The sequence below is a fragment of the Xenopus laevis genome, chromosome 1L (assembly GCF_017654675.1).
Source record: "Xenopus laevis strain J_2021 chromosome 1L, Xenopus_laevis_v10.1, whole genome shotgun sequence".
Taxonomy (NCBI): domain Eukaryota; kingdom Metazoa; phylum Chordata; class Amphibia; order Anura; family Pipidae; genus Xenopus; species Xenopus laevis.
Window position 1 is genome coordinate 88344320 of NC_054371.1, and position 24638 is coordinate 88368957.

At 36.1% G+C, this 24638-nt stretch overlaps 2 protein-coding genes across 2 annotated transcripts in view; one reads left to right on the top strand and one right to left on the bottom strand.

The window, feature by feature from the left end:
* Positions 1 to 2400: 2400 nt before the first annotated feature.
* Positions 2401 to 10746, top strand: rbp4l.L (retinol binding protein 4, like L homeolog). The gene is made up of 6 exons (NM_001094276.1): positions 2401 to 2434; positions 4778 to 4895; positions 6121 to 6257; positions 6766 to 6878; positions 8679 to 8891; positions 9773 to 10746. The coding sequence occupies exons 2-6, from the start codon at positions 4779 to 4781 to the stop codon at positions 9781 to 9783; spliced, it is 591 nt and encodes a 196-aa protein (NP_001087745.1). The 5' UTR covers positions 2401 to 2434; position 4778; the 3' UTR covers positions 9784 to 10746.
* The window catches only part of idua.L (alpha-L-iduronidase L homeolog), a 70329-nt gene continuing 56429 nt past the window's right edge, over positions 10739 to 24638 (bottom strand). The window contains 7 exon segments of the mRNA NM_001093562.1: positions 10739 to 12502; positions 13930 to 14030; positions 14807 to 14883; positions 16727 to 16852; positions 17366 to 17487; positions 19276 to 19491; positions 20454 to 20667. Coding sequence (NP_001087031.1) covers positions 12399 to 12502; positions 13930 to 14030; positions 14807 to 14883; positions 16727 to 16852; positions 17366 to 17487; positions 19276 to 19491; positions 20454 to 20667 — 960 coding nt within the window. The 3' untranslated portion in view covers positions 10739 to 12398.

Consider the following 24638-nt stretch of genomic DNA (forward strand, 5'->3'; position numbering starts at 1 on the left):
AATGAAGTTTGCATCTGAATAAAAACATTACTTGAATTATATACTATACTATATGGCTTTTAATGTACATTATAATACCATTTTTCGTCTGCCATTTATTAAATGAAACACACTTCTTCAGTTCCATCTTCCAATCTATATATGATATCCATATATATTTGTATTAAATATATTATACAACTATTTACTTTATAACTCAGCAGGCCCTGGCCCATGATCCAGCTGTGAATATTGAAGGTGCAGCTTCTCTACCAGGACATTGTTATTCTGGAACACAAACAGATTTATCATACTCTGACCCTTTAAGAACTCAAATTTGACTATTCGCCACCTAAAACCTGCTCAATTACTGTATAAGTTAATAAGAGAGGTCCTGGGATCAATTTGGTGATGTTTGGTTTGTAGCCTTACTGACATTTGAATTGAGTTTTTTATAATTCAAATCGAATTAGATAAGAGTTTCCAGTTCGTTTAAATTTGTTAGAGTTTAACAAATTTGATTTTACTAATAAATTTCGACTAGTCTAATTTATGGGAGTTTAGTGAGAGTTTAAAAAAACAAATAAAAAAATTGTCCAGGGTGGTGCCAAATAAGTACTGTGATTGGCTATTAGGCAGCTCCTATGTGGACTGGCAGCCTACAGGAGGCTCAATTCGGCGAACACCTGGTATTTATGTAATCTTAACTCGCTTCCACACCAGAAATTTAAAAATAAGCACCTGCTTTGAAGCCATAGGGAGCAACATATTTCTCACAAGCCACTGGTTGAGGATCACTGCTCTAAAAGAACCATTATATATGTGCACTTCACAAGTAAATCAATGCAAATCAAGTAAATAAATCAATTCCATTTTATTTGAAAAAAAAATCTAAATTCATTATTTACTATGGTAAAATAAATTTAATTTTATTTATTTTCCCCACATGAAATGCAATTTAATGTATACATTTTTGTAATTACACTAGCATTAAGGCAATGTTTGCAATAGAATTAAAAGTAATTCAATAAATACAGTAGGTCAATAAAGTAAATATGGAACCTGTAAATCAGAATGCCCGGGAACCGGATCTTTGAAAGTTTGAATCTTCATACCTTAAGTCTATTAGAAAATTATGTAAATATTAAATAAATGCAACAGGCTGGGTTTCCTTCCAATACGGATTAATTATATCTTAGTTGGGATCAAGTACAACATACTGTTTTATTATTACAGAAAAAAGGAAATCTTTTTTAAAATTTTGAATTATTTGGATAAAATGGAGTCCATGGGAGATGGCCTTTCTGTTATTCAGAGCTTTCTGTATAACAGATCCCATACTGTTCTTTTAAAATAAAAGAAACATACCTGTATCAGGTAAAAACCAGGGTTAAAACTATAGAGAGAATAGACCCTGCAACTGCTGGGGGGTTCCTGTGAACTGTTATTGGAAATTGTTCTTGTTCCCTAAATGATAGACCCGAGCTATGGGGCCCAATACCTAGTCATTCCACTGCATAAAAGTTTGTGTAAGATTGACCACTAAGCATGTGTCAAATAACTAGTCCATTATTTGAGGGTCATTGGAGGTTTGCCTAATTTTAAACCTTTCCTATTTGTTATGGAAGTTACATTAAGTTTTAAGTTATGTCAATTTTCTTGGTTTAAGGGGTCCAATGTTCTTGCTTTGGTGTCTTAAACATATTAATTTCCTGTGCTATGCATTCTATAAAACCATTGCAGGTAATTGGCATTTGCCAAAAGTTTAAACCATATTCACCTGTCTGTCCTGCTCTGAAACTTCAATGCATGATACATAGATTACATGGGCTAATATTTAAAGGGGTGGTTCACCTTTAATGAACTTTTAGTATGTTATAGAATGGCCAAGGCTAAGCAACTTTACAATTGCTCTTAATTTTTTATAGTTTTTAAATTATTTGCCTTCTTCCTCTGACTCTTTCCAGCTTTGAAATGGGGGTCTCTGGCCCATTTTAAAACCAAATGCTCTATAAAGGTACAAATGTATTGTTAGTGCTGCTTTTTATTACTCATCTTTCTATTCAGGTCCTCTCCTATTCATATTCCAGTTGACAGATAAGGAGTGACAGATGAGGATAGCTCAGAGACAAGCACAAAGTGAGCAATTTTAATTTATAAACAAGTGGAAGACACATGCAGCTGGTTGGTTATCTCTAAGAATGGTCTCTTCCCTTCCATTAGCAGAGCTGTGTTTTCTTTCATAATTGGAAGAAAACACGAGAGAGAAGGATTAACCCGGATTAAAGATAATGGATTAGCAGACTTTAAGCATCTTACTTAGTTCCACTGACCAAAATAGCCCTCCGGGTTGTCTCTGGATTTCTTATTTAAAGGCAGAAATAATAAACTGCTCTGAAGATATAGGCACAAGTCTAATAAAGGATTTCTAATATTTCAATTTATACAACGTCAGGTAAGTCTACTCTGTCGTTTTAATGTAAGTGTATGTTAGTTTAGTCTGTTTTATTCATATGTAGATGGTATCAGTTTATTATTGTTCATTAGTTTCTTTAGAATTTTATTTTTAAGAATGCCACAGTTTGTGCAGCAGTTTAGGCAAGTGTTACACACTACTGAGGTGGGCACAGCAGAGACAAGTGAGTGGATCTTTGGGTTCTAATAGGTGTATGGTGTCATTGTATATATGCAAAACAGGAATATTTTTGCAATGGAGACCCAGAAACATATGGTTACACCACTGTGTGGACACGATTTAATGTAATTCTAGCATAGTATCCTGTTATTCAAAAATACTTGAAAATACAGTGTACAGTATATACAGAATGTGTGTGATATTCAAGATAAGGCGGTATTTCCATAAGTAGCTCCATGCCTAAGTCTACTTAGGTTTATTGAAGAACAACACAGTTTTGCAAGTTACATGGATTTATACTGTGCTACCATTATACTGTGCTGCCATCAAAAAGGGATTTATAGATTAAAATCAGATCAATAAAATATTACAAAAATATTTTACATTATGATAATGGGTTGCTGCAAGTTTCCTGAGCTTTTTGGACAATGGTTTCTAGATAATAGATCCCATATGTGTAATTAATGTATCAGAAATTCAGGTTTGCTGAGCCAGAAAGCTCCAGGCATCATACAAGAAAGAATTATATATAATTAATCTACTTCCTAGAAGCATTTTTTAATGCTAAATTATAATTAATTAACTAATTATGCAGGAAACCTATTTTAAGTCTAAAGATTTTTTTTTATGTAGCAGCCTTTTATAAAAGAGGATACTTAAAATTCCCTACTCAAAATAAAATTTTAAATGTACATCTATTTATATAAAGTATATTGAAATATATAATGCTACATAATGTATTTTAAAATATTATAATAGTATAACAGTATAACAGTATAATTTATATAAAACCCTAATAAAATATAGATTATATAGATAATATAAATGTACATAGTAAATTAATCAGTAGCCAATGATTAATTCATTGGTCAGTCTACTGCAAGTTAGAAAAGCAATCTGGTTAATACTGCAAAATCACTAGGATCCTTTAATCTGGCTCTTTTTCCACAGTATCACCAAACAGTAGCACCACTCAATTTACTGTACCAATGTAAGCATTCTTGATGCAATTCCTTTGTTGTAACTCATTCCACAAAAATAGTTCTCATTCAAAATTTGATTCTCAGTGTCGTTCCACAGAACAGAATCTTAGGTGCGATACAGCAAACTGTGATTTGCTGGTGTTTTCATAGAATATTCTTTCTTTGCAAATGATATACAAACATGACTATTAGTAAATAATGAATTTGAATAATGCCTGCAATGAGGCTAGCTATGTGACAGCTTTTACTAGAAACTATATATATACATTGAAATTGTTACTTGCACATATTGAGCTACAGCAAGTCCTTTAATGCCTTTTTACAGAAAAATATACAAGTATGGGACCTGTTATCGAGAATGCTCGGGACCTGGGGTTTCCCGGTAAAGGGCTCTTTCTGTAATTTGGAGAATAAAGTCTATTACAAATAATGTAAATATTAAATACACCCACTATAAGGGGCACATTTACTTAGGGTCGAATATCAAGGGTTAATTAACCCTCGATATTCGACCGTCGAAGTAAAATCTTTCGACTACGAATATCGAAGGATTTACCACATTTCCTACAATCAAACGATTCGAAGGATTTTAATCCATCGATCGAACGATTTTCCTTCGATCAGAAAATTGTTAGGAAGCCTATGGGGACCTTCCCCATATGCTAACATTGATGTTCGGTAGGTTTTAGGTGGTGAAGTACTTGGTCGAAGTTTTTTTTTTAAGAGACAGTACTTCGACTATCGAATGGTCGAATAGTCTAATGGTTTTTAGTTTGAATCGTTAGATTCGTAGTCAAAGTCGTAGTCAAAGGTCGAAGTAGCCAATTCGATGGTCAAAGTAGCCAAAAAACAGCCACAGTTTTGTCTGTTAATCAATGTTTTTATTAAAATAAATATTTACAAACATAAACTTTGTAAGAATTTACTTGAACAGCCATATATTTATAGGAATGTTTAATAATATAGGTACTGAATTGCACCAGTTCAGTTGTCCATAGCAACCACACTGATCCTTGCTTTCATTTTATAATTGGCAGTATTTTTATAATTGGCAGTAACCTGCAAATCATTCGCTATGGGCACATGCACTGGTACGATGTAGCACCATGTAGCACTTTGTAAGCAGCCCTAATGACACCTTTTTCTTTACTTAGTACCATCCTAATTTTTATTTTTTCAGAATGAAGTATTTTGTTCATCTTCTCCTTGTTGTTCTACTCACAATTTATGAGCGATGCAATGCTCAGTCCTGTGTGGTGGATTCTATTCCAGTAAAAGAAAACCTTGATTTAAAAAGGGTAAGACCTTTATATTGTATAATATTTAGAAAAACCAAACAAAAAAGTCATTGCCATGTAATTTTATGAATGGACTATATTTTTCATGCACAAGGGGTCTAAAATTTATAACACTAGGAGGTAGATTTATCAAGGGTCCAAGTGAAAATTCTAACTTTGAATTTTGAAATTCTAATTTTCAAGTGAAATCCGACTAGGCAATAGTTAAAATTTGATTCAAGTTTTTAAAAATGTTCAAAGTTTTTTGAAATGTATCATGTACTGGCCCTTTAAGAAGTCAAATTAGACTATTCACCAACCTTAACCCTGTTGAATTGCTGTTTTAGCCTATGGGGGACATCCTGGGATGAATTTGCAGTTGTTTGCAGCTTCCTGAAAATCGAGTTTTTTCCAAGAAAAAATTTGATTCGAGTTTGAAGGTCAATCCCATTCACATGAGTTTGAAAAATTCAAATTTTTTAATAAATTGCAGTTGGTCGATTTTCGAGTTCATGGGAGTTTATGGGAGTTTAAAAAAACTCCCATGAACTCTAAATTCAACCCTTGATAAATCTGCCCCCTAATAGTTTATTTGTATTCTTTGCTTATTCTTTCTTTATATTTCCATAATTATCTAGTTCTTCCAGCCATATCAGCAAGAACGGCTACGGGCCTTTTTGTTTCCTAATTAGAGTGGAAGCCTATAGGAAATAAGTAGGCATATTTATAGAATATCCCATTGGTTCCTGTGTCAGTCATTAAACAGAACATCCCCCTGTTTTCTGGCTGTCAACAGTATCAGAGTTTATTCTTGTTGGTGCGGCTGGAAGAATTAGCTAATTTTCAGTAGAAACTGTATAAAAAGTGTTTTTAGCTCCCATTAATCATTTAAAAGATGTCCTCATGACTACTACAATAAACTCACCAATTGCAGTGGCATAACTTCATGGTGCCCCCCACTCAAAAACAATGGCTACCCTTGACCGTCCCAATCTGGCTACGCATCGATCGGGATTTCTATAAAACTATAGCAGAACTGCCTCTTCTATAGGTATACCACAGGAAGTAAATAGCTGATGAGAATACTGAATTACCAATATTTGCCCATATGTGTTCTGGAAAATGACTGCTGAAAAAATAAAAAGTGAAGTACTAAATTCATTTTTGTTAATGCAATTAATTGCTCTACTATACTATTTTTTTTATAGGTGGACATTCTATTAACGTGTTTTCTTCCTTCTGCTAGTATGCTGGGAAATGGTATGCAATCGGAAAAAAAGACCCAGAAGGACTGTTCCTGCAGGACAATATTTCCGCTGATCATATAGTAGAGGAAGATGGTACAATGACTGCAAGATCGAAGGGAAGAGTTAAACTTTTTGGGTAAGGAAACAAATGCTAGGATCTAATACTGTACAAGGTGTTAGGATCCATTCACATTTTCAAAAATAAGGGCCATATTTATTATGTGGTGTAAAAAATGGCAGAATAATTCACCAGGCATCACCATGTAAAAATGGTCTTCATTTTTAAATGCTTTTTCTTTGAGCAACTTCCATCAGAACTTACATAGGTCTGGCGTTCAGACAACGTAAAATAAAACTCAGCTTGATAAATTCGCCATTTATTTTACACTGCTTTTTTCACTTTTTTTCAGTGAATTTTGTTTTACATAGCAGGACTTTACTGCGTACAGGATTATAACAAATTCTTTTGAATCTGCTGCACCGAATCTATGCCATTAAACGTCATGTGCCTCAAAAGCATTCGACAACTGAGTATGCCAAAAAATATCAGGGTTCAGACAGTAAAATTTTTTTAGTGAGAATTGGGTATTTGGATGAATTTAAAAACTATATATTACAACTGTTTTTTTTCCATCCTTTGTCAGATTCTGGCTTATTTGTGCAGATATGGCAGCTCAGTATACATTTCCAGACCCAAGCATCCCAGCCAAAATGTACATGACTTACCAAGGACTGGCAAGCTATCTATCAAGTGGAGGTTGGTAGCATTTTTATTTTTGGTTATTTTATTTATATTTCCATTTAAAGCTTACAACCAGTCATAAATTATATACGTTATTATTTTTTGTAAATGAAGGTACTAGAAAACATAGTTATTATGGGGTGCCTAAAAATAAGCAACCCCGTGTGTTTTTAAAATTGCTAATCTTTTGCTCCAGACAAGTGCAGCTGGAAGTTGAATCATCCCTGTACTTTGTTGGAGACTACGGTGTCTCGCAGGTATTATTGACATGTGCTAGGGGTAGGTGCATGGGCAGTACATGCTTGACTTCCAAGAATTGTTATACTTTGCATTTGCCCTACTAAAGCAAAGAACACTGGGAGCAGAAGAAAAATAAAAGCACTTTCCAGCACAGTACCCCAGAGCGGTTTACTTTTTATAGAAGAGGTGTATTGGCAAAATTATTGTTACTGAGAGGTCCTACTAAATTGGCACCCCAGTGGTTCCAACAGACATTTATTGTCTTTTAACAGAAGACAAACTATCTTATTTATTTCTTAGGAAAAAAAACATTCTTTGTATAACCAGCCTTAAAGTTCAGCATCTCCATAAACTAATGAGCCAGGCCTTCGAAGATGTCACAGGAGTTTCCCATCTTGGATTTTGCTGTAAGAAGCCCATTTATCAAAGGTTGAATTACAAATTCATTTGAATTTTTTTAGGGATGCACCGAATCCACTCTTTTGGATTCCGCTGAACCCCCGAATCCATTGCGAAAGATTCGGTGAATTCAGAATCACATCCTAATTTGCATATGCAAATTAGGGGTGGGAAGGGGAAACCTTTTTCACTTCCTTGTTTTGTGACAAAAATCATGCGATTTCCCTCCCCGTCCCTAATTTGCATACGCAAATTAGGATTCGGTTCAGCTAGGCAGAAGGATTCAGCTGAATCCGAATCCTGCTGAAAAAGGCCAAATCCGGCCAGAATCCCGAACCGAATCCTGGATTCGGTGCATCCATAATTTTCAATTTGAATATACTCACAATTTGACTGAGAAGTTATTTAAGAAAAAATTGAATGTCTAATATTTGATAGAATGGTTTGAACCTGAAAATTCAAATCACATTCGATTCCTATTGGTTTAGTAAGAATCAAACTTTTCTCCCGAAAAAACCTCAAATGTCAGGAAGGCTATTAACATCTCCAAATGGCTCAACCGACCCCTGCCATTGACTTTTAAATGAACTCAGCAGGTTTTAAGTGGCAAATATTCGAATTAGGACTCTTTCTATGGTCAAGGTATCTCACATCCAAAATTACATTTGAATAGGGGGATTAAAATTTGAATGTGTGAATTTTGACACTTGAAATTTCAATTTAATTCAAATTTACTATTCGACTCTTGATAAATCTGCCCCTTATACTCAGTATTTTGTGAGTTGGTTCCTAAGCTCTGTAACTGACAGCAGCACAGAGCATGAGCAGTGAATCAGCAGAAAAGAATAAAGGGAGTTACAGGAGCATCTTTGGAGCCACAGATCGTCTTCTGCTCTTCTGCTAAGGGCTGTGCTTACTTTGGGCTGGTATAGAAGCTCATAACATAATGTACAATATTTTTGCCCCCCTAGTTAGTTAATCTTTAGTTCTCCTTTAATGCTACTTAAAATGAAGAGTACTGTTAAAAGAGACAGTATAATTACTAATTCATTGTTAAATATTGTTGAGTGGCACAACAACCACATAATTAAAAAATAGTTTTTGACTGTGTATTTGTTCACTCTCCAGCCATACCAACATTTCTCTGTCTGTTATACCCAATACTTTTTTCTACAGGTGATAACTACTGGGTAATCGATACAGATTATGACAACTATGCAGTTACATATGCCTGCCGCTCTCTTAAAGAAGATGGAACTTGCAATGATGGCTATTCTATTATATTCTCCCGCAATCCACGTGGATTTTCACAGGCTATAATGAGAACTGTTCGCCAAAAGCAGGAAGAAATGTGCTTGTCTGGGCAATTCCAGCCTGTTCTACAATCAGGTATGTAATACTCAACATGTTTACTGTGTATAATTTCATTATGTATACAAGGTAATTGACTTTTAGACATTTTTCAAAATGGAGGTCTGTGGAAAGCAGTTCAAGGTTATATTATAAATATGCTCCGGTCAAGTTAATTAACTTAAAGATGTTGGATGTGTCCAAAGCAGACACTTCTAATTCAATAAATAAAGATTTTGGGCTGTTTATTAATTGGCTACAATGGCTGAACTCCCTGCAAAGAATGGAAACAGTATTGCAGTGTAAAGGGCCCGGGTACTGACAGTTGTGGATTATAACACATCACTTCTGCAGGCTCATCTACAAACACAAGAGCAAAATTATGAATGCTTTAAGCACTGCTCATAAAGGTACTCATGCTCATGCAGATGTGTTCTGCATCTCGGGCCACTCCCTAAATTGCATGTCTAGATAAGTTGCAAATTTGGGGATGGTTAGGGGACAGGGGGGGTTGCCTATTTGCCTCTCCCCCACTCCCCTCATAAATACATTGCTGCCAAATGTGGAAAGCACTGTATGTGCTCCATAACATAGCGCTGAGACCTTTGAGAATTGATCAAGGCTCAAAACAAGAAAATGCTACAAAAATGGCAGACTGCACCCATTTTTTACCCTTTGCACACTGTCCTCCACTTTGTAAATTACAACTTTTATGTTTGCTCAATTTTAAGTAGACTCAGTAGAATCTATAGCACTGACAAACATGAACATGGGTGCCAGTACTGTAGATTCCAAGTTTTTAGGTTTTTGTTTGCAACCATGAAATGGCGGAATAAGACCAGATCCTCTCAATTATTGTATATTAATTCACTGTAAACTGTATAAAAGGACTAACCCTTTTAATATTGCTTTTTTTCTAGGAGCATGTTAAAAGAAAGAAAACAAGGATCTTATCTTCTTGATGAACACAGAACAGGCTTTCTCATCGTTGAGCTATTTGGCATTTCAAAACTATTGGCTCTATAGTCTGTTAATGTAGAACACAATAACTTTTAAAATACGTTTAAGTAAAATTTCTCTACCCAAATGTAAAACCACACTGAATAATCAATATCTACACAAGGAATGATACACCCACATAATATACCCATATAACCACAAAACTTTAATATCTGGATATTTTAAATTAGGGGTACACTATTTCGTATAACACAAAAGTGAATCACATGACAAAGATTTTAGTTGATGATGTAACTAAGCTCTGCTTAATTATATAGTGAATAATGTACCCCCTATTGTAAAATATATGGATATTATAGACACCAAGAAGTTCTATAACCATATATAAGCACAAGTCCTAAAGCAGAGGTGACTTCTAATATCCTCATATTTTACAAGAGGGAGAGCATAATATATTATAATACACAAGTTCCAATGAGTAATGTGACAGAAATTACATCACCAAACAGTTTGTGAATGCTGTTTTTGTATTTGCCTTAGACATGACTGTTTTCATATTTATTACTGTATTCCATTAAAATTTAATAAGAAAACTGCCTTGGCTTTTAAAAAACAGACAATATATTTTCATGACATTTTAGGAGTCATTTATTAAAGGTTGAGTTGTGTTTTCCCATACAAGTTTTTTTTACGGTGTGTTGTGCTCGAAAATTTAATAAATTCAAGGTAATCAAGTTCCCCCCCCCTCCAGATTGCATTCAATTAAGTTTTTTTACATTCTGATTTTTTCATAAACAAGCAAACATTGGAGTTTATTCGAGGTAAAAAACTTCACAAACTCAACCTTTGATAAATAACCCTCAATGTTACTTGTGCTCAAAATATTACACACCAAATGTATTATTGAATAAAACACAACAAATACATTATTTTACAACATGTTTTAACTTATTTGTGAAGGCTGTGTGAGTCAATGGAATAATTTAAACATTTCATTTACAAGTCCAGAAAGAATAAAACAGGTGATCACACATATTTTCTGGCTACTAAACAATATTGGGCCAGATTAGTAAAATGAAATGAACAGTTATGTTTCTGGTAAATGATTTCATTTTCATGGGGTCTTGCCTACAGATTTTTGAGAAGAGAGACATTAGGTAAGTTGGAATTGTATTGCTTTTTATTGTCTGCTCTATGGAAAGACATTTTAATGTAGGAGCTTTTACATGCATTAATGAATACATTCATAGAATAATGCTCGGACAGTATAATAAATCAACCTATAGTCGTTTAACTAAAATACTAGGATATTTAATTTGGAACAATAGGCGTACTAGAATTAGAACATTCCAGCTCCAACAGATGAAAGTATGCAGTGGTGCTAACTATCCTAATATTTTGTAACACAATGAAGCAGCCCTTTTTGGATACATTTGATTGGCTCTTTACAGGGATTTTTAAACCACTGTGGCCTTGAACCAAATTTTGCCTCGCTTTCAATCACCTTCTCCATTCACTCAAACTATACAAGTTACCCCTTATTCATGCAATTCCATATACCTCACATGGCTAGGCAACAAAAGCTTTCTAATTGGCAGAAACCACCCATTATTTCAAACATGGCAATGCAAAACATAACAAACGTAACTATTGACAAATTGACGATGCTAACCAGTACGGAACTAACAAAAATTTTTTCATTTTTTAATTCAATCAATCGCTTCTATAATTATTATATTTTGTCTAAACAGATAGTACACCAAATGGCAGACATGAACAAGGACAACCCCTTGAACCCAGTTTGGGTCTTACGAACAAATTAGGACCAACTACCTTGGTGGCCCTCATTCCACACAACAACACAAATGGCATCCTTTCAATACCAATCTCATATCATAAAGGCTTGGCCCATCTTCAGCAAACTCCCCAAAAACACACAATTAAGGAATCAGGAGACAGGTCTGGCTGAACATTATTCTTTATCGTTGACTTTCCAAAAATTCTCCCCCTCTAACCCTAGTGCATAAATGACACCACATTTTCCACGTGGATTGGCTTGAACAGCATCCAATAAGGAAGAAAACATTGAAAAATTAACTTACATATCTTTCCTTCCACAGCCAACTGAATATTTGACAATCCATTTTTCCAGACATACACCTTGGTATAATACATAAGTTCTATTAAATAACCCACTTATCCAGCAGACAGACCAATATCGAAAAGCGATTGACAAATCACCCCCTCCAGCAGTAACTAAGCAAATGCACTTCTACAAACTGTTTGGAAGTGATACTATGATACATGAATCCAAGAAAGCCCAGTTCAGGTTACAATATTTTCACTATAGTACCCATTGTTACCCACCATTATATGGGATGTATTAAACCCAGAGTATTGCATGCTGAATTTCTTATCACCATGAGTCACCACATTTTATTTTTCTTCATACAACTTGTTTTAATGTTTGTAAAATAAAAACCTCAAAAAAGTCAATTTCCATATCCAGCTAAGAGCAATAGTTAAATGACAAGTAATTCCTTCAATGTATAAATCATTTTGTTTCTGTCTCTGTCAAAGGCTATCTCAATCCATTTTTTCAGTGTATTGTTGAGGCAGACTATATGGTCCAAAAATGTCCCAATAGTTTATGGTACGAACACGGTATGAGCCAGACACAATAGCAGTTTCTGAAAATAGAAATAAAATTAAAAACTGTTATTAAATCATAAAGAGTTCTAAATGTTTGCACTAATCTAATGAGTGTTATAATCATGATAGGAAACTTATCACTCTAATATAAACAGTAGTATTAGACCATCTTAATGGTGATTATACATGAACACAAACATGAACTATCCACTCTTGTCCTCTGAAATGCCTGCTACATAAGTGTGCTAAAGTAACCAGTGCTATAATTTTGTTTTGAAAAACCAGTTATAAAACAGGTTGTAAACAGTTATAAAAGAGTCTAGATAATATACCAAAACATAAAAAGCATTAACTAACACATTGGCAAATAAGGTTGCAAATGTGATAAGCAAACATTGCAGTGTTAATTGCATGTAAAATTATGGCAGCTTAAATTCATGTACAACATACTGTGTTGACATCATTTTACATTTCTTGGAAACACCTTGATTGCTTCAATTTGGTTTGAAAAAAACAAGCTAGAAGAAAACTCAAACTAGATATATGATACACAAAGAAGGCTAACATGTACTAAAATAAACAAACGATTTATGATAAAGAAAACCATGAAAAACAAAAGTAACAAATAATCGCACATAGCTAATAATATTACGACTAGGGATGGGCGAATTTGACCTGTTTTGTTTCGCCAAAAATTTGCCACCGGCGAAATGTCGCAGATGCCCATTAAAGTCTATGGGTGTCCATAAAATTTTGTCGGGGGCGAATTTTTTTTTTTTATGAGCGTCTTTCTTTTTTGTCGCACGACGCCATACATGTCTATGGGCGTCATTTCCGCAGCGAAACAAGGCGAAAAAATTTGCCCATCCCTAATTACAACTTGAAAATTCAAGGAGTTACAATATTCTTTACAGCTTCATAAATATGCCCCCAATTCTCATATAAATGCCTTTAAATAAAAAAAAACAGTCCTGATCTATTGTATTTTCTTGAAAAAGGAAAGTTTTATATCTGGCTTTCACATGAAGCTCTGGTAGATTAAAAATTACTAACACAGGTCATTGGGATTTTTATGGATAATTCCACCAAATATGCAACTTGTCCATATAATGAACCACGAGAATGAAAATGAGTTAGCCAAGAATTTTTCAGTTTTATCACTATGAAAAATAAATGCTAAAAAAAAACTAGTTGTTAAAACCATTTGGCATGAACGATATGTGTGTGCCAAACACTGATCTCTCCCTGGAGGATTGAACCAAAACTGTATAGTAATGAATTCTTTGGTTGCTATTATTATTATCAATAATAATCAATAATAATAATGTCTAGAAGGCAAAAGAGTCTGACTTAAGTACATAAACTCTGGTAAGGAGCATCATTATCTTCTATAATGTTATGGGTCATTACAGAAATGCACCCTCTATCCCGTTTATTATTTTGAAAATGTATTCATAATGGTTACCTGGACTATATATAAACAAGGTAAAGATGGTATCTTTTTTATTTATCCGACTGTAAGTGGATCCATTCTCTGAAAATTCTACTTCAAATGTCTTCAGACATCTAAAATAAACAAAAGGCATTAAGCATACTGAAGATTTACTTTTTGTGTACATACATTTACTTTGTTATTTATGTTGCTGAACCTTTGCCACCTCAAATGTGACAGTAGCTCCAGGGTTTACAGCAGCTTGTATCAACAGACATTGCGTATTTGCATGCACATTCCAATGCTTTGCAATGGCACCGTATTTTTGGGAGTTTTGTCGCCCATGTTGCCCCACATGTTATTATTGCCTTTATGGCTGTGAATGAGCATTTTGCCAGTATTAATTAGCAAAGTAATTTAGATAAGAAAGCTTAGCAATAGAAAAAAAAAAACAGCTGCACAGCAGTATAAAATGTTCAGTATTGTGTATAAACCTGGAACTATAGTAGAAAGACAACTAGAATGGAAGCTAACCAAATGTTGTACACTAATGTCAGTATATTACTTTATTGTTGTATTTGCTTGGAAACACAGTAGCAGATATTGTAGGACTGTTTGGACAATAATGACTTAATTGGCCTTGAAACAAGACTGCCAGACTGTAATCAGGGTCACCATGTTGACCCATGCTCCCCAACAAATGCTTGGCTACCCTCGCCCTACTTAATGCACACACGAAAATCTGTACATATTAGGTCTGTGTATTACTGTATTTCATCCCTGACCCCAACCACAATGCTATAATTATGTAAGTTTGTCATGCATGTACAGTATAAGGAAATAGTAAAATACTAAGTAAATAACAGGGTTCAGAAAAATATAGTAAAAATCACTAAAAACATATAGTTACCTGGATCTGATGTGTTTATCACTCCAAATTACTGCTACCTGACCCTTTGTGAGAGGTAGAAAATGAAGGCCAGTCACCTTACGAGAAAAGAAAATAATAACATTCAAATATATTGTATAATAATATGCTCAATACCACTAATACCTGGTACCGTTTATACTATTAACAAGCAAATTTAATTGTTCTCTTCATGGTAAAAGTAACATTTTAAATAACGTGTGCAAACTACCAAATTTAGTGTAGATGTGTTTTTTTAAACTATACCATACCAAATAGCATCTCAAAGACAGCATGGAAATTATATCACAAAAGGTATGTTATCTCACCCGGACTTCGTTGTGACCCAGGTGCAGCCGCCCTGAGTCCATCGCTAAGGGGAACGAGATTCTGCACACACCAAATTTCTGGACATTGCACTCTTCGGATCACATCAAGGAATCGCTTGGTCATCGAATCATTGGTAAAAAACTTTAATTTTATTAAATTTTAAACATCTTTAACAAACTGTTAAGCCCTGCGCCATGAGGTCTGACGTGTTTCGTGTCACTGCACTTCATCAGTGATCCGAAGAGTGCGCTGTCCAGAAATTTGGTGTGTCTCAAAGACAGCAACAACTTACAACCAGAAACTGAACTAGGTGGGGACGGGCCCTGGTGCGGGCTGTGCAGCCGGGCCCCACCCCCCACCCTCTTCCATGCGGCGCTGCAGCCACTGCAGTGGGAGCGTGACTGCCGGGGCCCTGCGGGGGTGCCGGCCCTGGCCTAATTGCACCCCCTGGTCCCCCGGTAGTTACGCCACTGCTTACACCACATGACACCACGTGAAATATATTTTTATATATTATAAGACTTATTTTTGATTTACGATAATAGCATGCAGAACCTTTTGCCACCCATAAGATTTAGCTCTCGCAGTTGAGCAAAAATGCACCGTGCAGTGGCACCCAGGCATTAGTAATTGAGTTCTTTATTATTTTTCAAGAAATCATAACGTTAGGTAGGGTGTTCAACATATCTGTTAAGCATATGTATCTCTTCTTCTTTAATAGGCCTAATATATAAGTGCATGTACAATGGATATGTTTTTACATGCAAGTGATCACTACACTCCACAAATAGTTTTTACAGACCATAGTGCCTTCTGAACAGAGCTCACTGAAACAGTAAATGACTACAAACTGTAGTACTGACTGCTTCTGGAATATTAGCAACATTGACTATACCATTATCTTTATTGTATCTACTATTGCCCTGCATAATGTTCACTACAATAATTACTTGCCAAAAGTACCAGGACAATCCATCTAGAATGACATGTCCTCAGTTATTACACCTACTGCTGAGTTCCATACTGCTCCTGGAAGCAATGTCAGCAACAGATCTATTCTACTAGTAGGGGGCGAGGGAACACACAAATCTAAAATTACCATGCACAATGCCAAATTTAGACTGAAGTCATGTAGAGCTCACCACCATTGGACTGGAAATGGGTCCTGTGCAGTGGATTTCAACATTTAACACCATCTGATAGTTCAGCGGATACCAGGAAAAGACTACTTGTCTGTATGCATAATGTTGATGGTAAAGTTTGGTGGAAGAGGAATAATATGGGCTGTTTTCAATGGATTGGTCTAGGACTCCTGGTTCCATTGAAAGTGAATGCTAATGCTGCAGCATACAATGGCATTCTTGACAATGCCATTCTTCCTATTTAGTAGAAACATTTGGTAAAATTTCTTTCCTGTTTTAGAATGCTAATGTCCTCATACACACAGCCAGGTCAATAGCTATACTTTTGGCCATATAGTGGTTTTATTTGTTTTTATTTGCACTGAACTCACTTAGGGACATCAACACAACAGCAGTACATAGCCTTTTGGGGTTACAGATTTTCAATACACTTAGCTCAAAGACTACTCACCTTATTAGGAGGTGAATGGGGCTTCTCGCAAATGTGAATGAGGAAAACTGAGGGAATTGGCAGCTGTACTTTTAAAAACATGTTTCCATCTTTGGGGAAAGCTATAGGTCCTTTTCTGATTGGATCCTGAAAATTGTTCAAATAGAGACATTTAAAATAAATACAAACACTAATTACAATCCCTCCTATAACATATTGCAGAATATTATGTGTAAATAATATAATAGGTCAACTGTTGTTAATCTACAGTTATTTAAAGATATTAAACCTCACTATGGTGGTACAGTTAATTACTGTGAGCCTGCCTACCTCCTTCAAAAAAAGCTGCACTGGCTAACTGGAGTTAGCTACAGTGGATAGGGTTGTACTGATGACATATTCACACATGTGGCCTTGCCAAAACTAAGCAATACAAATTAGCAGTTTTAATAGAACAAGTATATTTTCTTCATAGATGCTGTAGACACAAGTTTGTCTCAGTTTCCACAGTTGTGTTCAGAATGTCTTGGACTAAACTCAATCTGTCTGTGATTTCAGGAGAAGTTAAATGAAAACATGGTGTAAAAAATGTTCAAATGTTGTTGCCATGCAAAGTATACCCCGATCCCCATGAAATGAAAATCAAGTTATTTTTCTTACCTCCATGTCCCTTATTTGCTGAAATTGCTTGATTGTTGGAAAGTCAGGGCTTCCTACCCTTTGCCATTCCATAAATGGGTTTGTTAAATTGTTATCAAGATAATATGTTACGTATACAAGGTCTAAAAACAGGATAACAACAAGTTTACTTAATATAAACAAATTCTTCAGATGTTAAACATTAATAATTGTTTACCATAATCTGCATAGAACTATTAGTAATATAGATATGGGAGCTATTATGCAGAAACCAGAAATAACCACAAAATATTGGAATGCCACTGGCAAAAAAATTGATATAAACAAACAATTCTTTATTTTATTTTATATTATATTTATATTATGAGAGATATAGATACCAAAATATAGGAATACTATTACTCGTACAGTCATATGTAAATTATATTTTATATTTAAATTAAGAATGGAAATTTGCCTTTTCCCTTAATTATAAGAACTTTACAGCTGATAATTACTAAGCTGATATAAATGCATGCTGATTCTTTTTTTTTTGTTGTTGTTTAAATATTTTTTTAATAGCAGTCAAAATACATGGAGCTTCAAATTATGGAGAAAACCCAAATTATGGAGAAAATCTCAGGAAAAAATTTAGGAATCCTCAAGTCCCAAGCATTCTGGATAACAGATCCCTTACCTGTACTTTATCTATTTACAAGTTTAGTTGCAGATTCCATAATAATTCCCAATGGGTCCTTGAGTCCTTTAAATGACAGCTATTATACTGATACGCCAAGATTCAGACAGAATGCCATAACTGGACCCACAAATATATACTTGTGTAGATCTGTTAACTTCCTAGGGTCTGCTATGTGCTACAGATTTGCCTTGTCTGCTCAGTAGAGTAAAGAGTTACTATAGTGAGTCCTCATGCTCACAAAATAAAAATGTAGGTAAGAAGCAGACCATTGGTCAAATCACTGAACTGTAAGAGGTCTTGGATCACATCCCAAGTTAATTACTTCTCCAGTCACTTCTCACCCATGGTTCATATTTGTTAGCATACTGCAAGCATAAGCAAAAGCCTTGCTCTGGTAAGCAGAAAAGGGTAGGGCAATCTGTAATACTTTAAAGTTCCTACAGGCTAACAATGCTACTTCAGTAAAGTACCTTCACTTGTGTAATGTCACTATTTTTGCTGCCTCTTGCTAAGTCAGTATCCATACTATCATATAATGAATTTTATACAGCACTATTTAGTACACAGGGCTGCTTCTGGAACTTAAAGCACCATAGCCAGATAAGAGCCCAGAAATATGTTAACTATAATCACAACTATATATATATATATATATATATATATATATATATATATATATATATATATATATATCTATATATAAATATATATATATATATATATATAAATATATATATATATATCAATTATCAGCAGACCAGCACTGCCTTCTTTAAACCGTAATAATTTTATTGCCATAATATCAAATGCCCGACGTTTCGGTCCACATTTGGACCTTTTTCAAGGATCCTTGAAAAAGGTCCAAATGTGGAGCAAACGTCGGGCATTTGATACTACGATAATAAAATTATTACGTTTTAAAGAAGGGAGTGCTGGTCTGCTGATAATTGATATACATACAATTACCGTGCACCCCGCTATTAGCAACAACCTTGGAGTGCGGATACTCATTGGAAAAAGTGTATATATATATATACAGTTTAGATACTTCAAAGAAAGACCAGCAACACCGAGATTTCTTGTGAATAAAAGCTGAAAGTGTATTCAAACTTGCATGAACTGCCTGTGTAGATATATATACCCACATACACACTTTTTCAGGCAATTATCTTCTGACATGTGTTGATATTAGCACCTGACAGTTGATGCACACTAGTGAGAAATTTCACACGCTTGGGACTTCTAGACCTACCTTTGGATTTTGGAAAATTTGTCATATTTACTGTGATGGAATTTATAACAGAAGACGTTTTGTTATCATCAGAAGCATAACAGAGTATTGTTGACTGCCAGCTATCGGACAGTTCTCCTTTCTCTGGTTCGTGGGTGCTGCCAATGGCTCCAATAATGTTAGTGTTCCTTGCATTAGCATCAGTCATTAGCACTTCAGTAAACATTTGTACTTCACCTACAAAGAAATTAAACTAAATAGCAAAAAAATGCAAATAGAGCTTTGACAGAAATTAGTTCAATCACATAACTAAAGAACTGGATAGTTTAATTGCACAATTATTATACTATGTTTGATTGTAAACATCACAAATGGTTTGCCTGTTTAATGTACCGCATTACAGTGATATTTAAATTTTAAAATGTACATTTTGTTTGCATGATTTTGGCGTTACAGTGCAAACTGCAACTCAAACCTTAAATATGATTTTGTATTTTTCTTGAATTGACAGATAAAAAAAAAACGACAACTTTGCTATATTTTATTAATGTGCTCCCTTACACGCAACTTACATGTATTCCTGGTGGAACCAACTGTCTAATGATGTTTGTTACTACAAAAAAGCAAACTGATTATCAGACATGCTATGAAATATAATAAACTGTCCTCTTTTTGTTTCCAAAATATGAATGAAAAATGGATGGATTTTTATATAATCTGTCAGAATCTTTTTTGGTAACAAAACTTCAGTGGGATGCCAGCAGAATATTCAAGAAAAAAGGCCTTGTTTTCAATTTGTAGGTCAAGCTTAGGTACTGGTCTATGTAGCAGCTAGTTCTCCTTTTGTACTTATTTATGTGAAAAAGGAACAGCACCTAGCAAGGGAACCCTGTACTTCATGCCTGCTATTGACCAGGGTTTCCTTTGTACACTGAACCTTTGTTTTTTAAATTCATGTTCTTTTACTGCCCTGGTGACACACATAATGATGTTGATGGAACTCATATATATTTACAAACAAAATACAAATGGCATATTGTGTGTAAGAAAAACTACATGTTTTACACTTAGCCCCATTTTAGGAAATTATCACTTTTTTCAGCTAACAAAAATGTAAGCCTGTAATCAGTCATGCACGCTGACTCATTTCTGTGATGCAAAAGCTTCTTCACCACTGCTAAATAAATCTAGACATTTACCTAATAAGGCTAGAAAGCCCATTACGGTTAGCACAGGCTTCCTCACCATCTGGACATGGGGTGGATTAGTGTTGTTCATTTGGAATCTTGCTGTTAAGGTCCTCTGAGAGAAGTAGTTTGGGTGAAAATTCATGAAGGCGTTGTCATTACTCAGCAAAGTGTAGTTGATGCTGTTACTTTTATTTGATAGAAGTTGCAGGTGTTGATCTATTATCTTTCAAATAAAAAAAATACCAAAATGAAATGGCTTTAATTAATACATTTGAAATAATCAGTATTTACAATATAAAAACAATACTTAAAAATAAAAAGTACATATGATTGATAAGATGAATTAATTTATTCATTCATTAATTAATTAAGGGGAGATATTCAATAAAAAAAGATGTTCACTTTAGATTTGGTGTGCTTTTGTTTTTTTTTTCTTTATTGTTAAAGTACCTATGTGCAAAAGGATTACAGGGTGTACTTGACACTAGAAATGTCGGCTGTTTGCAGAGTAGCATTCTAAGGGGCCTATTTATTATGTCTGCAATGGTTTATGGCTGGTACTCTCAAAAGCTATTCCAAACTGATGTTCCAGATCATATTTTTATATAGAGGGTCTACTTCATAAAATGCTTTTCTCACAGCCAACTTTTACAGTACATATCACAGTAAAACACAAACACAGTGTTTATACTTTACAAAAATAATAGTTCATTAGTACCTATATGCAATACTGCTAAACATTACAAGCAATTGGCAGAGGGTATAGATCTAGGTTCAAGAGTCAGTAAAAGTTTAAGGACTGTCTTACACTCCTCTTTCTGATTAGCCATGGAAATAATATATAATCACCGTCTGCTTTGTGTTGTACAGGTATGGGATCTGTTATCTGAAAACCTGTTATCCAGAAATCTGAATTATGGAAAAGCCATCTCCCATAGACTCCATTTTATCGAAATAATGCAAATTTTAAAAAATGTTTTCCCTTTTCTCTGTATTAATTAAACAATACCGTGTACTTTATCCAAATTAAGATATAATTAATCCATATTGGAAGCAAAATCAGCCTACTGGGTTTACTTAATGTTTACATGATTTTCTAGTAGACAAGGTAAAAAGATCAAAATTACAGAAAGATCCCTTATCTGAAAAACAGCAGGTCCCAAGCATTCTGGATTACAGGTCCCATACCTGTACAACAGAGACTATATGAATCTGCAGTACTTCAGTACTTCTGAAGTTGAAGAAATGTCTCTGCATATTGGAAAACAATAATTGCAGCATGTAGATGAGTTTGTGGTGGAGCAGATATATAGTATCCTTGGCTCCTTAGCAATAACCATACTGTATAGCTACAATTGTTTTTAATAACATGTTTTTTTCCAATTTGTATATATATATATATATATATATATATATATATATATATATATATATATATATATATATATATATATACATACATTGCAAACGCTCATATAGCAGCTGCATTGCATAAAAGTATTGTTACTTGCTATGAACTGTTTGTATCCATCACCCAGTCTACTAAATTTAGCTAATAGGCTTATTGTTATTCTAAGAAGATAATAAAGATAATCTCAACCCTCCCAGAAAATGTCTCTGCATAAGAAGATAAAGGTCATCCCGCAGTGCTCACATTGGGGAAATCTACACATAGATATTAAGGCACATGTTCAACTTGTATAGAGGGTTATGGGACAAGTTTGCATAAGCTTTTATATAACCAGTCTCAGCTAGTGTCATAGTGTCTTACTTTAATAAGAAACGGAAGAGATAACTCATTAATGTAAAAGACTGCAAACAATATCCTGTTTACAAACATATGATTGAGTCCTGAATAACATAATATTTGTTAACACATAAATCTACTCACAACTAAAATTAAATCAACAACATTTGTTTTTTAACTGCAAGGAGTTCTGATTTTCTCCCTGTGTCTGTGTGGTGCCCTCCCACTCTCCCCAAATATATACAGGCGCATTAACTGGCTCCAACTAAAATTGAACCTACTGGGGGCGGATCCAAGATGGCGACCTGAGCAGACGTGTCTGTTAGCTGCTCCGTGCCTGTTTGATTTATCCTGTACTTATCCGGGACTTTGTGCCTATTTTACGGCTCACAACCCTCACTGGAAGCTGCCTTTCATGATGGGCAAGTATGGACCGAAGCCTGGTGCCACGCGCATGGACAAATACCTGTGCCCATCTCAGCCTGCGTCTGAGCCGGACGCCGACCATGAGGGCGCGGAGGCCTTCCCGCCAGCAGCGACGGGCGACGGAGCTGATCCTCTGCCATCGGGCCCTTCTAATGCCGACCTCCTTCGTGCGATTAAAGATACTCACGCCAGCACCACCAACCAGCTGGATACAATCAAAATTGAAATCTCGCTTATTCGGCAGGACGTGCAGAACCTGCGTGAATGCACCACTGACGTGGAGAGTCGCGTCTCTGCGTTGGAGGACACGGTTAGGCCCTTACCTGCGGAACTTTCCCGCGTCGCCAGGCAGATTGCGGAGGTCACTGCCAAGAATGACGACCTCGAGAATAGGCTTCGCCGGAACAATCTCCGCCTGATTGGCCTGCCTGAGCGGGCTGAGGGCCAGGCTCCGGAGCGTTTTATTGAGGATTGGCTGCGGGACACATTGGGAGCGGAGGTGTTTTCCCCCATGTTGGTGGTTGAGAGGGCGCACCGGGTTCCAACTAGGCCTCTACCACCTGGGGCTAACGCTCGCCCATTGATCATGCGCCTTCTCAACTACAGGGACCGAGACGCTGCGCTGATGGCGGCACGCAAAAAAGGTCAGCTGGTATACAACGGGTCGCCGGTCTCCCTGTTCCCGGACTACTCCACCGTTGTGCAGAAGCAGCGTGCATCGTTTGTTGGGGTCAAACGGCGACTCCGCTCCCTTGGCTATACCTACTCGATATTGTTCCCTGCCAAGCTTCGAGTGATAGATGGCGTGTCTTCCCATTTTTTCAATACTCCGGGGGAAGCAGATAAATGGCTTGATGGGCGACGGCAACGAGATCACCCTCGCGACGCTCCCAATGAGTAACGGGCCTGGACCTGCTCTATCAGCTTGGTGAGTGTTACTCTGTGTTTGGCCCCGCTTGAGTTATCCTGTAACTTGATTAAATGTGGCTGTTGGTCCACGTGGTCCACCACTTTCCTGGGCGCAGCATTGCCCCTTACGCTCTTTTTGGCAGTTGGGTTTTACTTAATTGCCGTGTTTTGCTGATACGGGCCCGTAACACACTTGGCTGGATCTCTGCATCGCTCCCTACTATTTAGCCGGTTCGGGCTAACCTGGTCCGTGGGATACCCGCTTGTTCAATGGCTCTACCTGCTGCCCTGTGTGTCCCTTTGCTTCGGGAGGTGATGGAACTTTACAATTTACTGGGCATTTACCTGGGAGCATGGCCCTTGGCTTTATCGAGTAGCCCTGGATAATTCGCTGTCTACTTAGGCTCCTGTGGATGGTCCCCCTGTGTGTTTAGCTACCACTGCCCTGCTCCACCTGCCCATCAGGAACTTATGACCTTCCTTTGTTATATGGGCTGCCCATCCTGTCCGACAGTGTAAGCAGGTGGGAGCTACTCTGATGCACCCTTCGAGGGTCGGGACTGTTATGGATGTTTGGGCTTTCCATATTGTGGGTGTACCTGCACAAAGCCATTCCATTATGGCACGGACTGTTTGGATTGTGACTGCACCAGCAGGCGTTTCCTGCTGTCTATCCTCCTCCGAGGAAGTTCCTAAGGTTCGGGGTCAAGGCCCTCCTACAGTTTGTTTTTGTTGAGGCTGGGCAGGGGTGGGAATGGGTTTTCATGGGTATTCTTGCCTTTCACTTTCTTCTTTTTTCTGGTCCTTTCTCTTTTCCTTTTTCTTTCCCTTTTTTCAGGTACGACATATGTATGCTAATGTTTCTGTTGCTGATTCAGGATTCGATATCTGTTCTAATGTCATTTTGTTGTATTTTGGTTCTATGCTTCTGGTATGTTGCCCCGACCCTAAATGCAGAATAGAACTATAGTCTCCTGGAATGTCCGGGGTCTGAACAGTAAATTTAAGAGAGCTCTCCTTTTTGATTATATTAAAAAGTATCGACCGGATATCTTAATGCTGCAGGAGACACACCTCACTGGTCAGAAATTGCTCTCATTAAAAAAGCAATG

Coding starts and splice junctions, on each gene's coding strand:
- rbp4l.L (NM_001094276.1), top strand. CDS start 4,779: ATGAAGTATTTTGTTCATCTTCTCCTTGTTGTTCTACTCACAATTTAT. Junction 6,258..6,765: donor GGAAGAGTTAAACTTTTTGG/GTAAGGAAACAA, acceptor ATCCTTTGTCAG/ATTCTGGCTTATTTGTGCAG. Junction 6,879..8,678: donor AAGCTATCTATCAAGTGGAG/GTTGGTAGCATT, acceptor TTTTTTCTACAG/GTGATAACTACTGGGTAATC.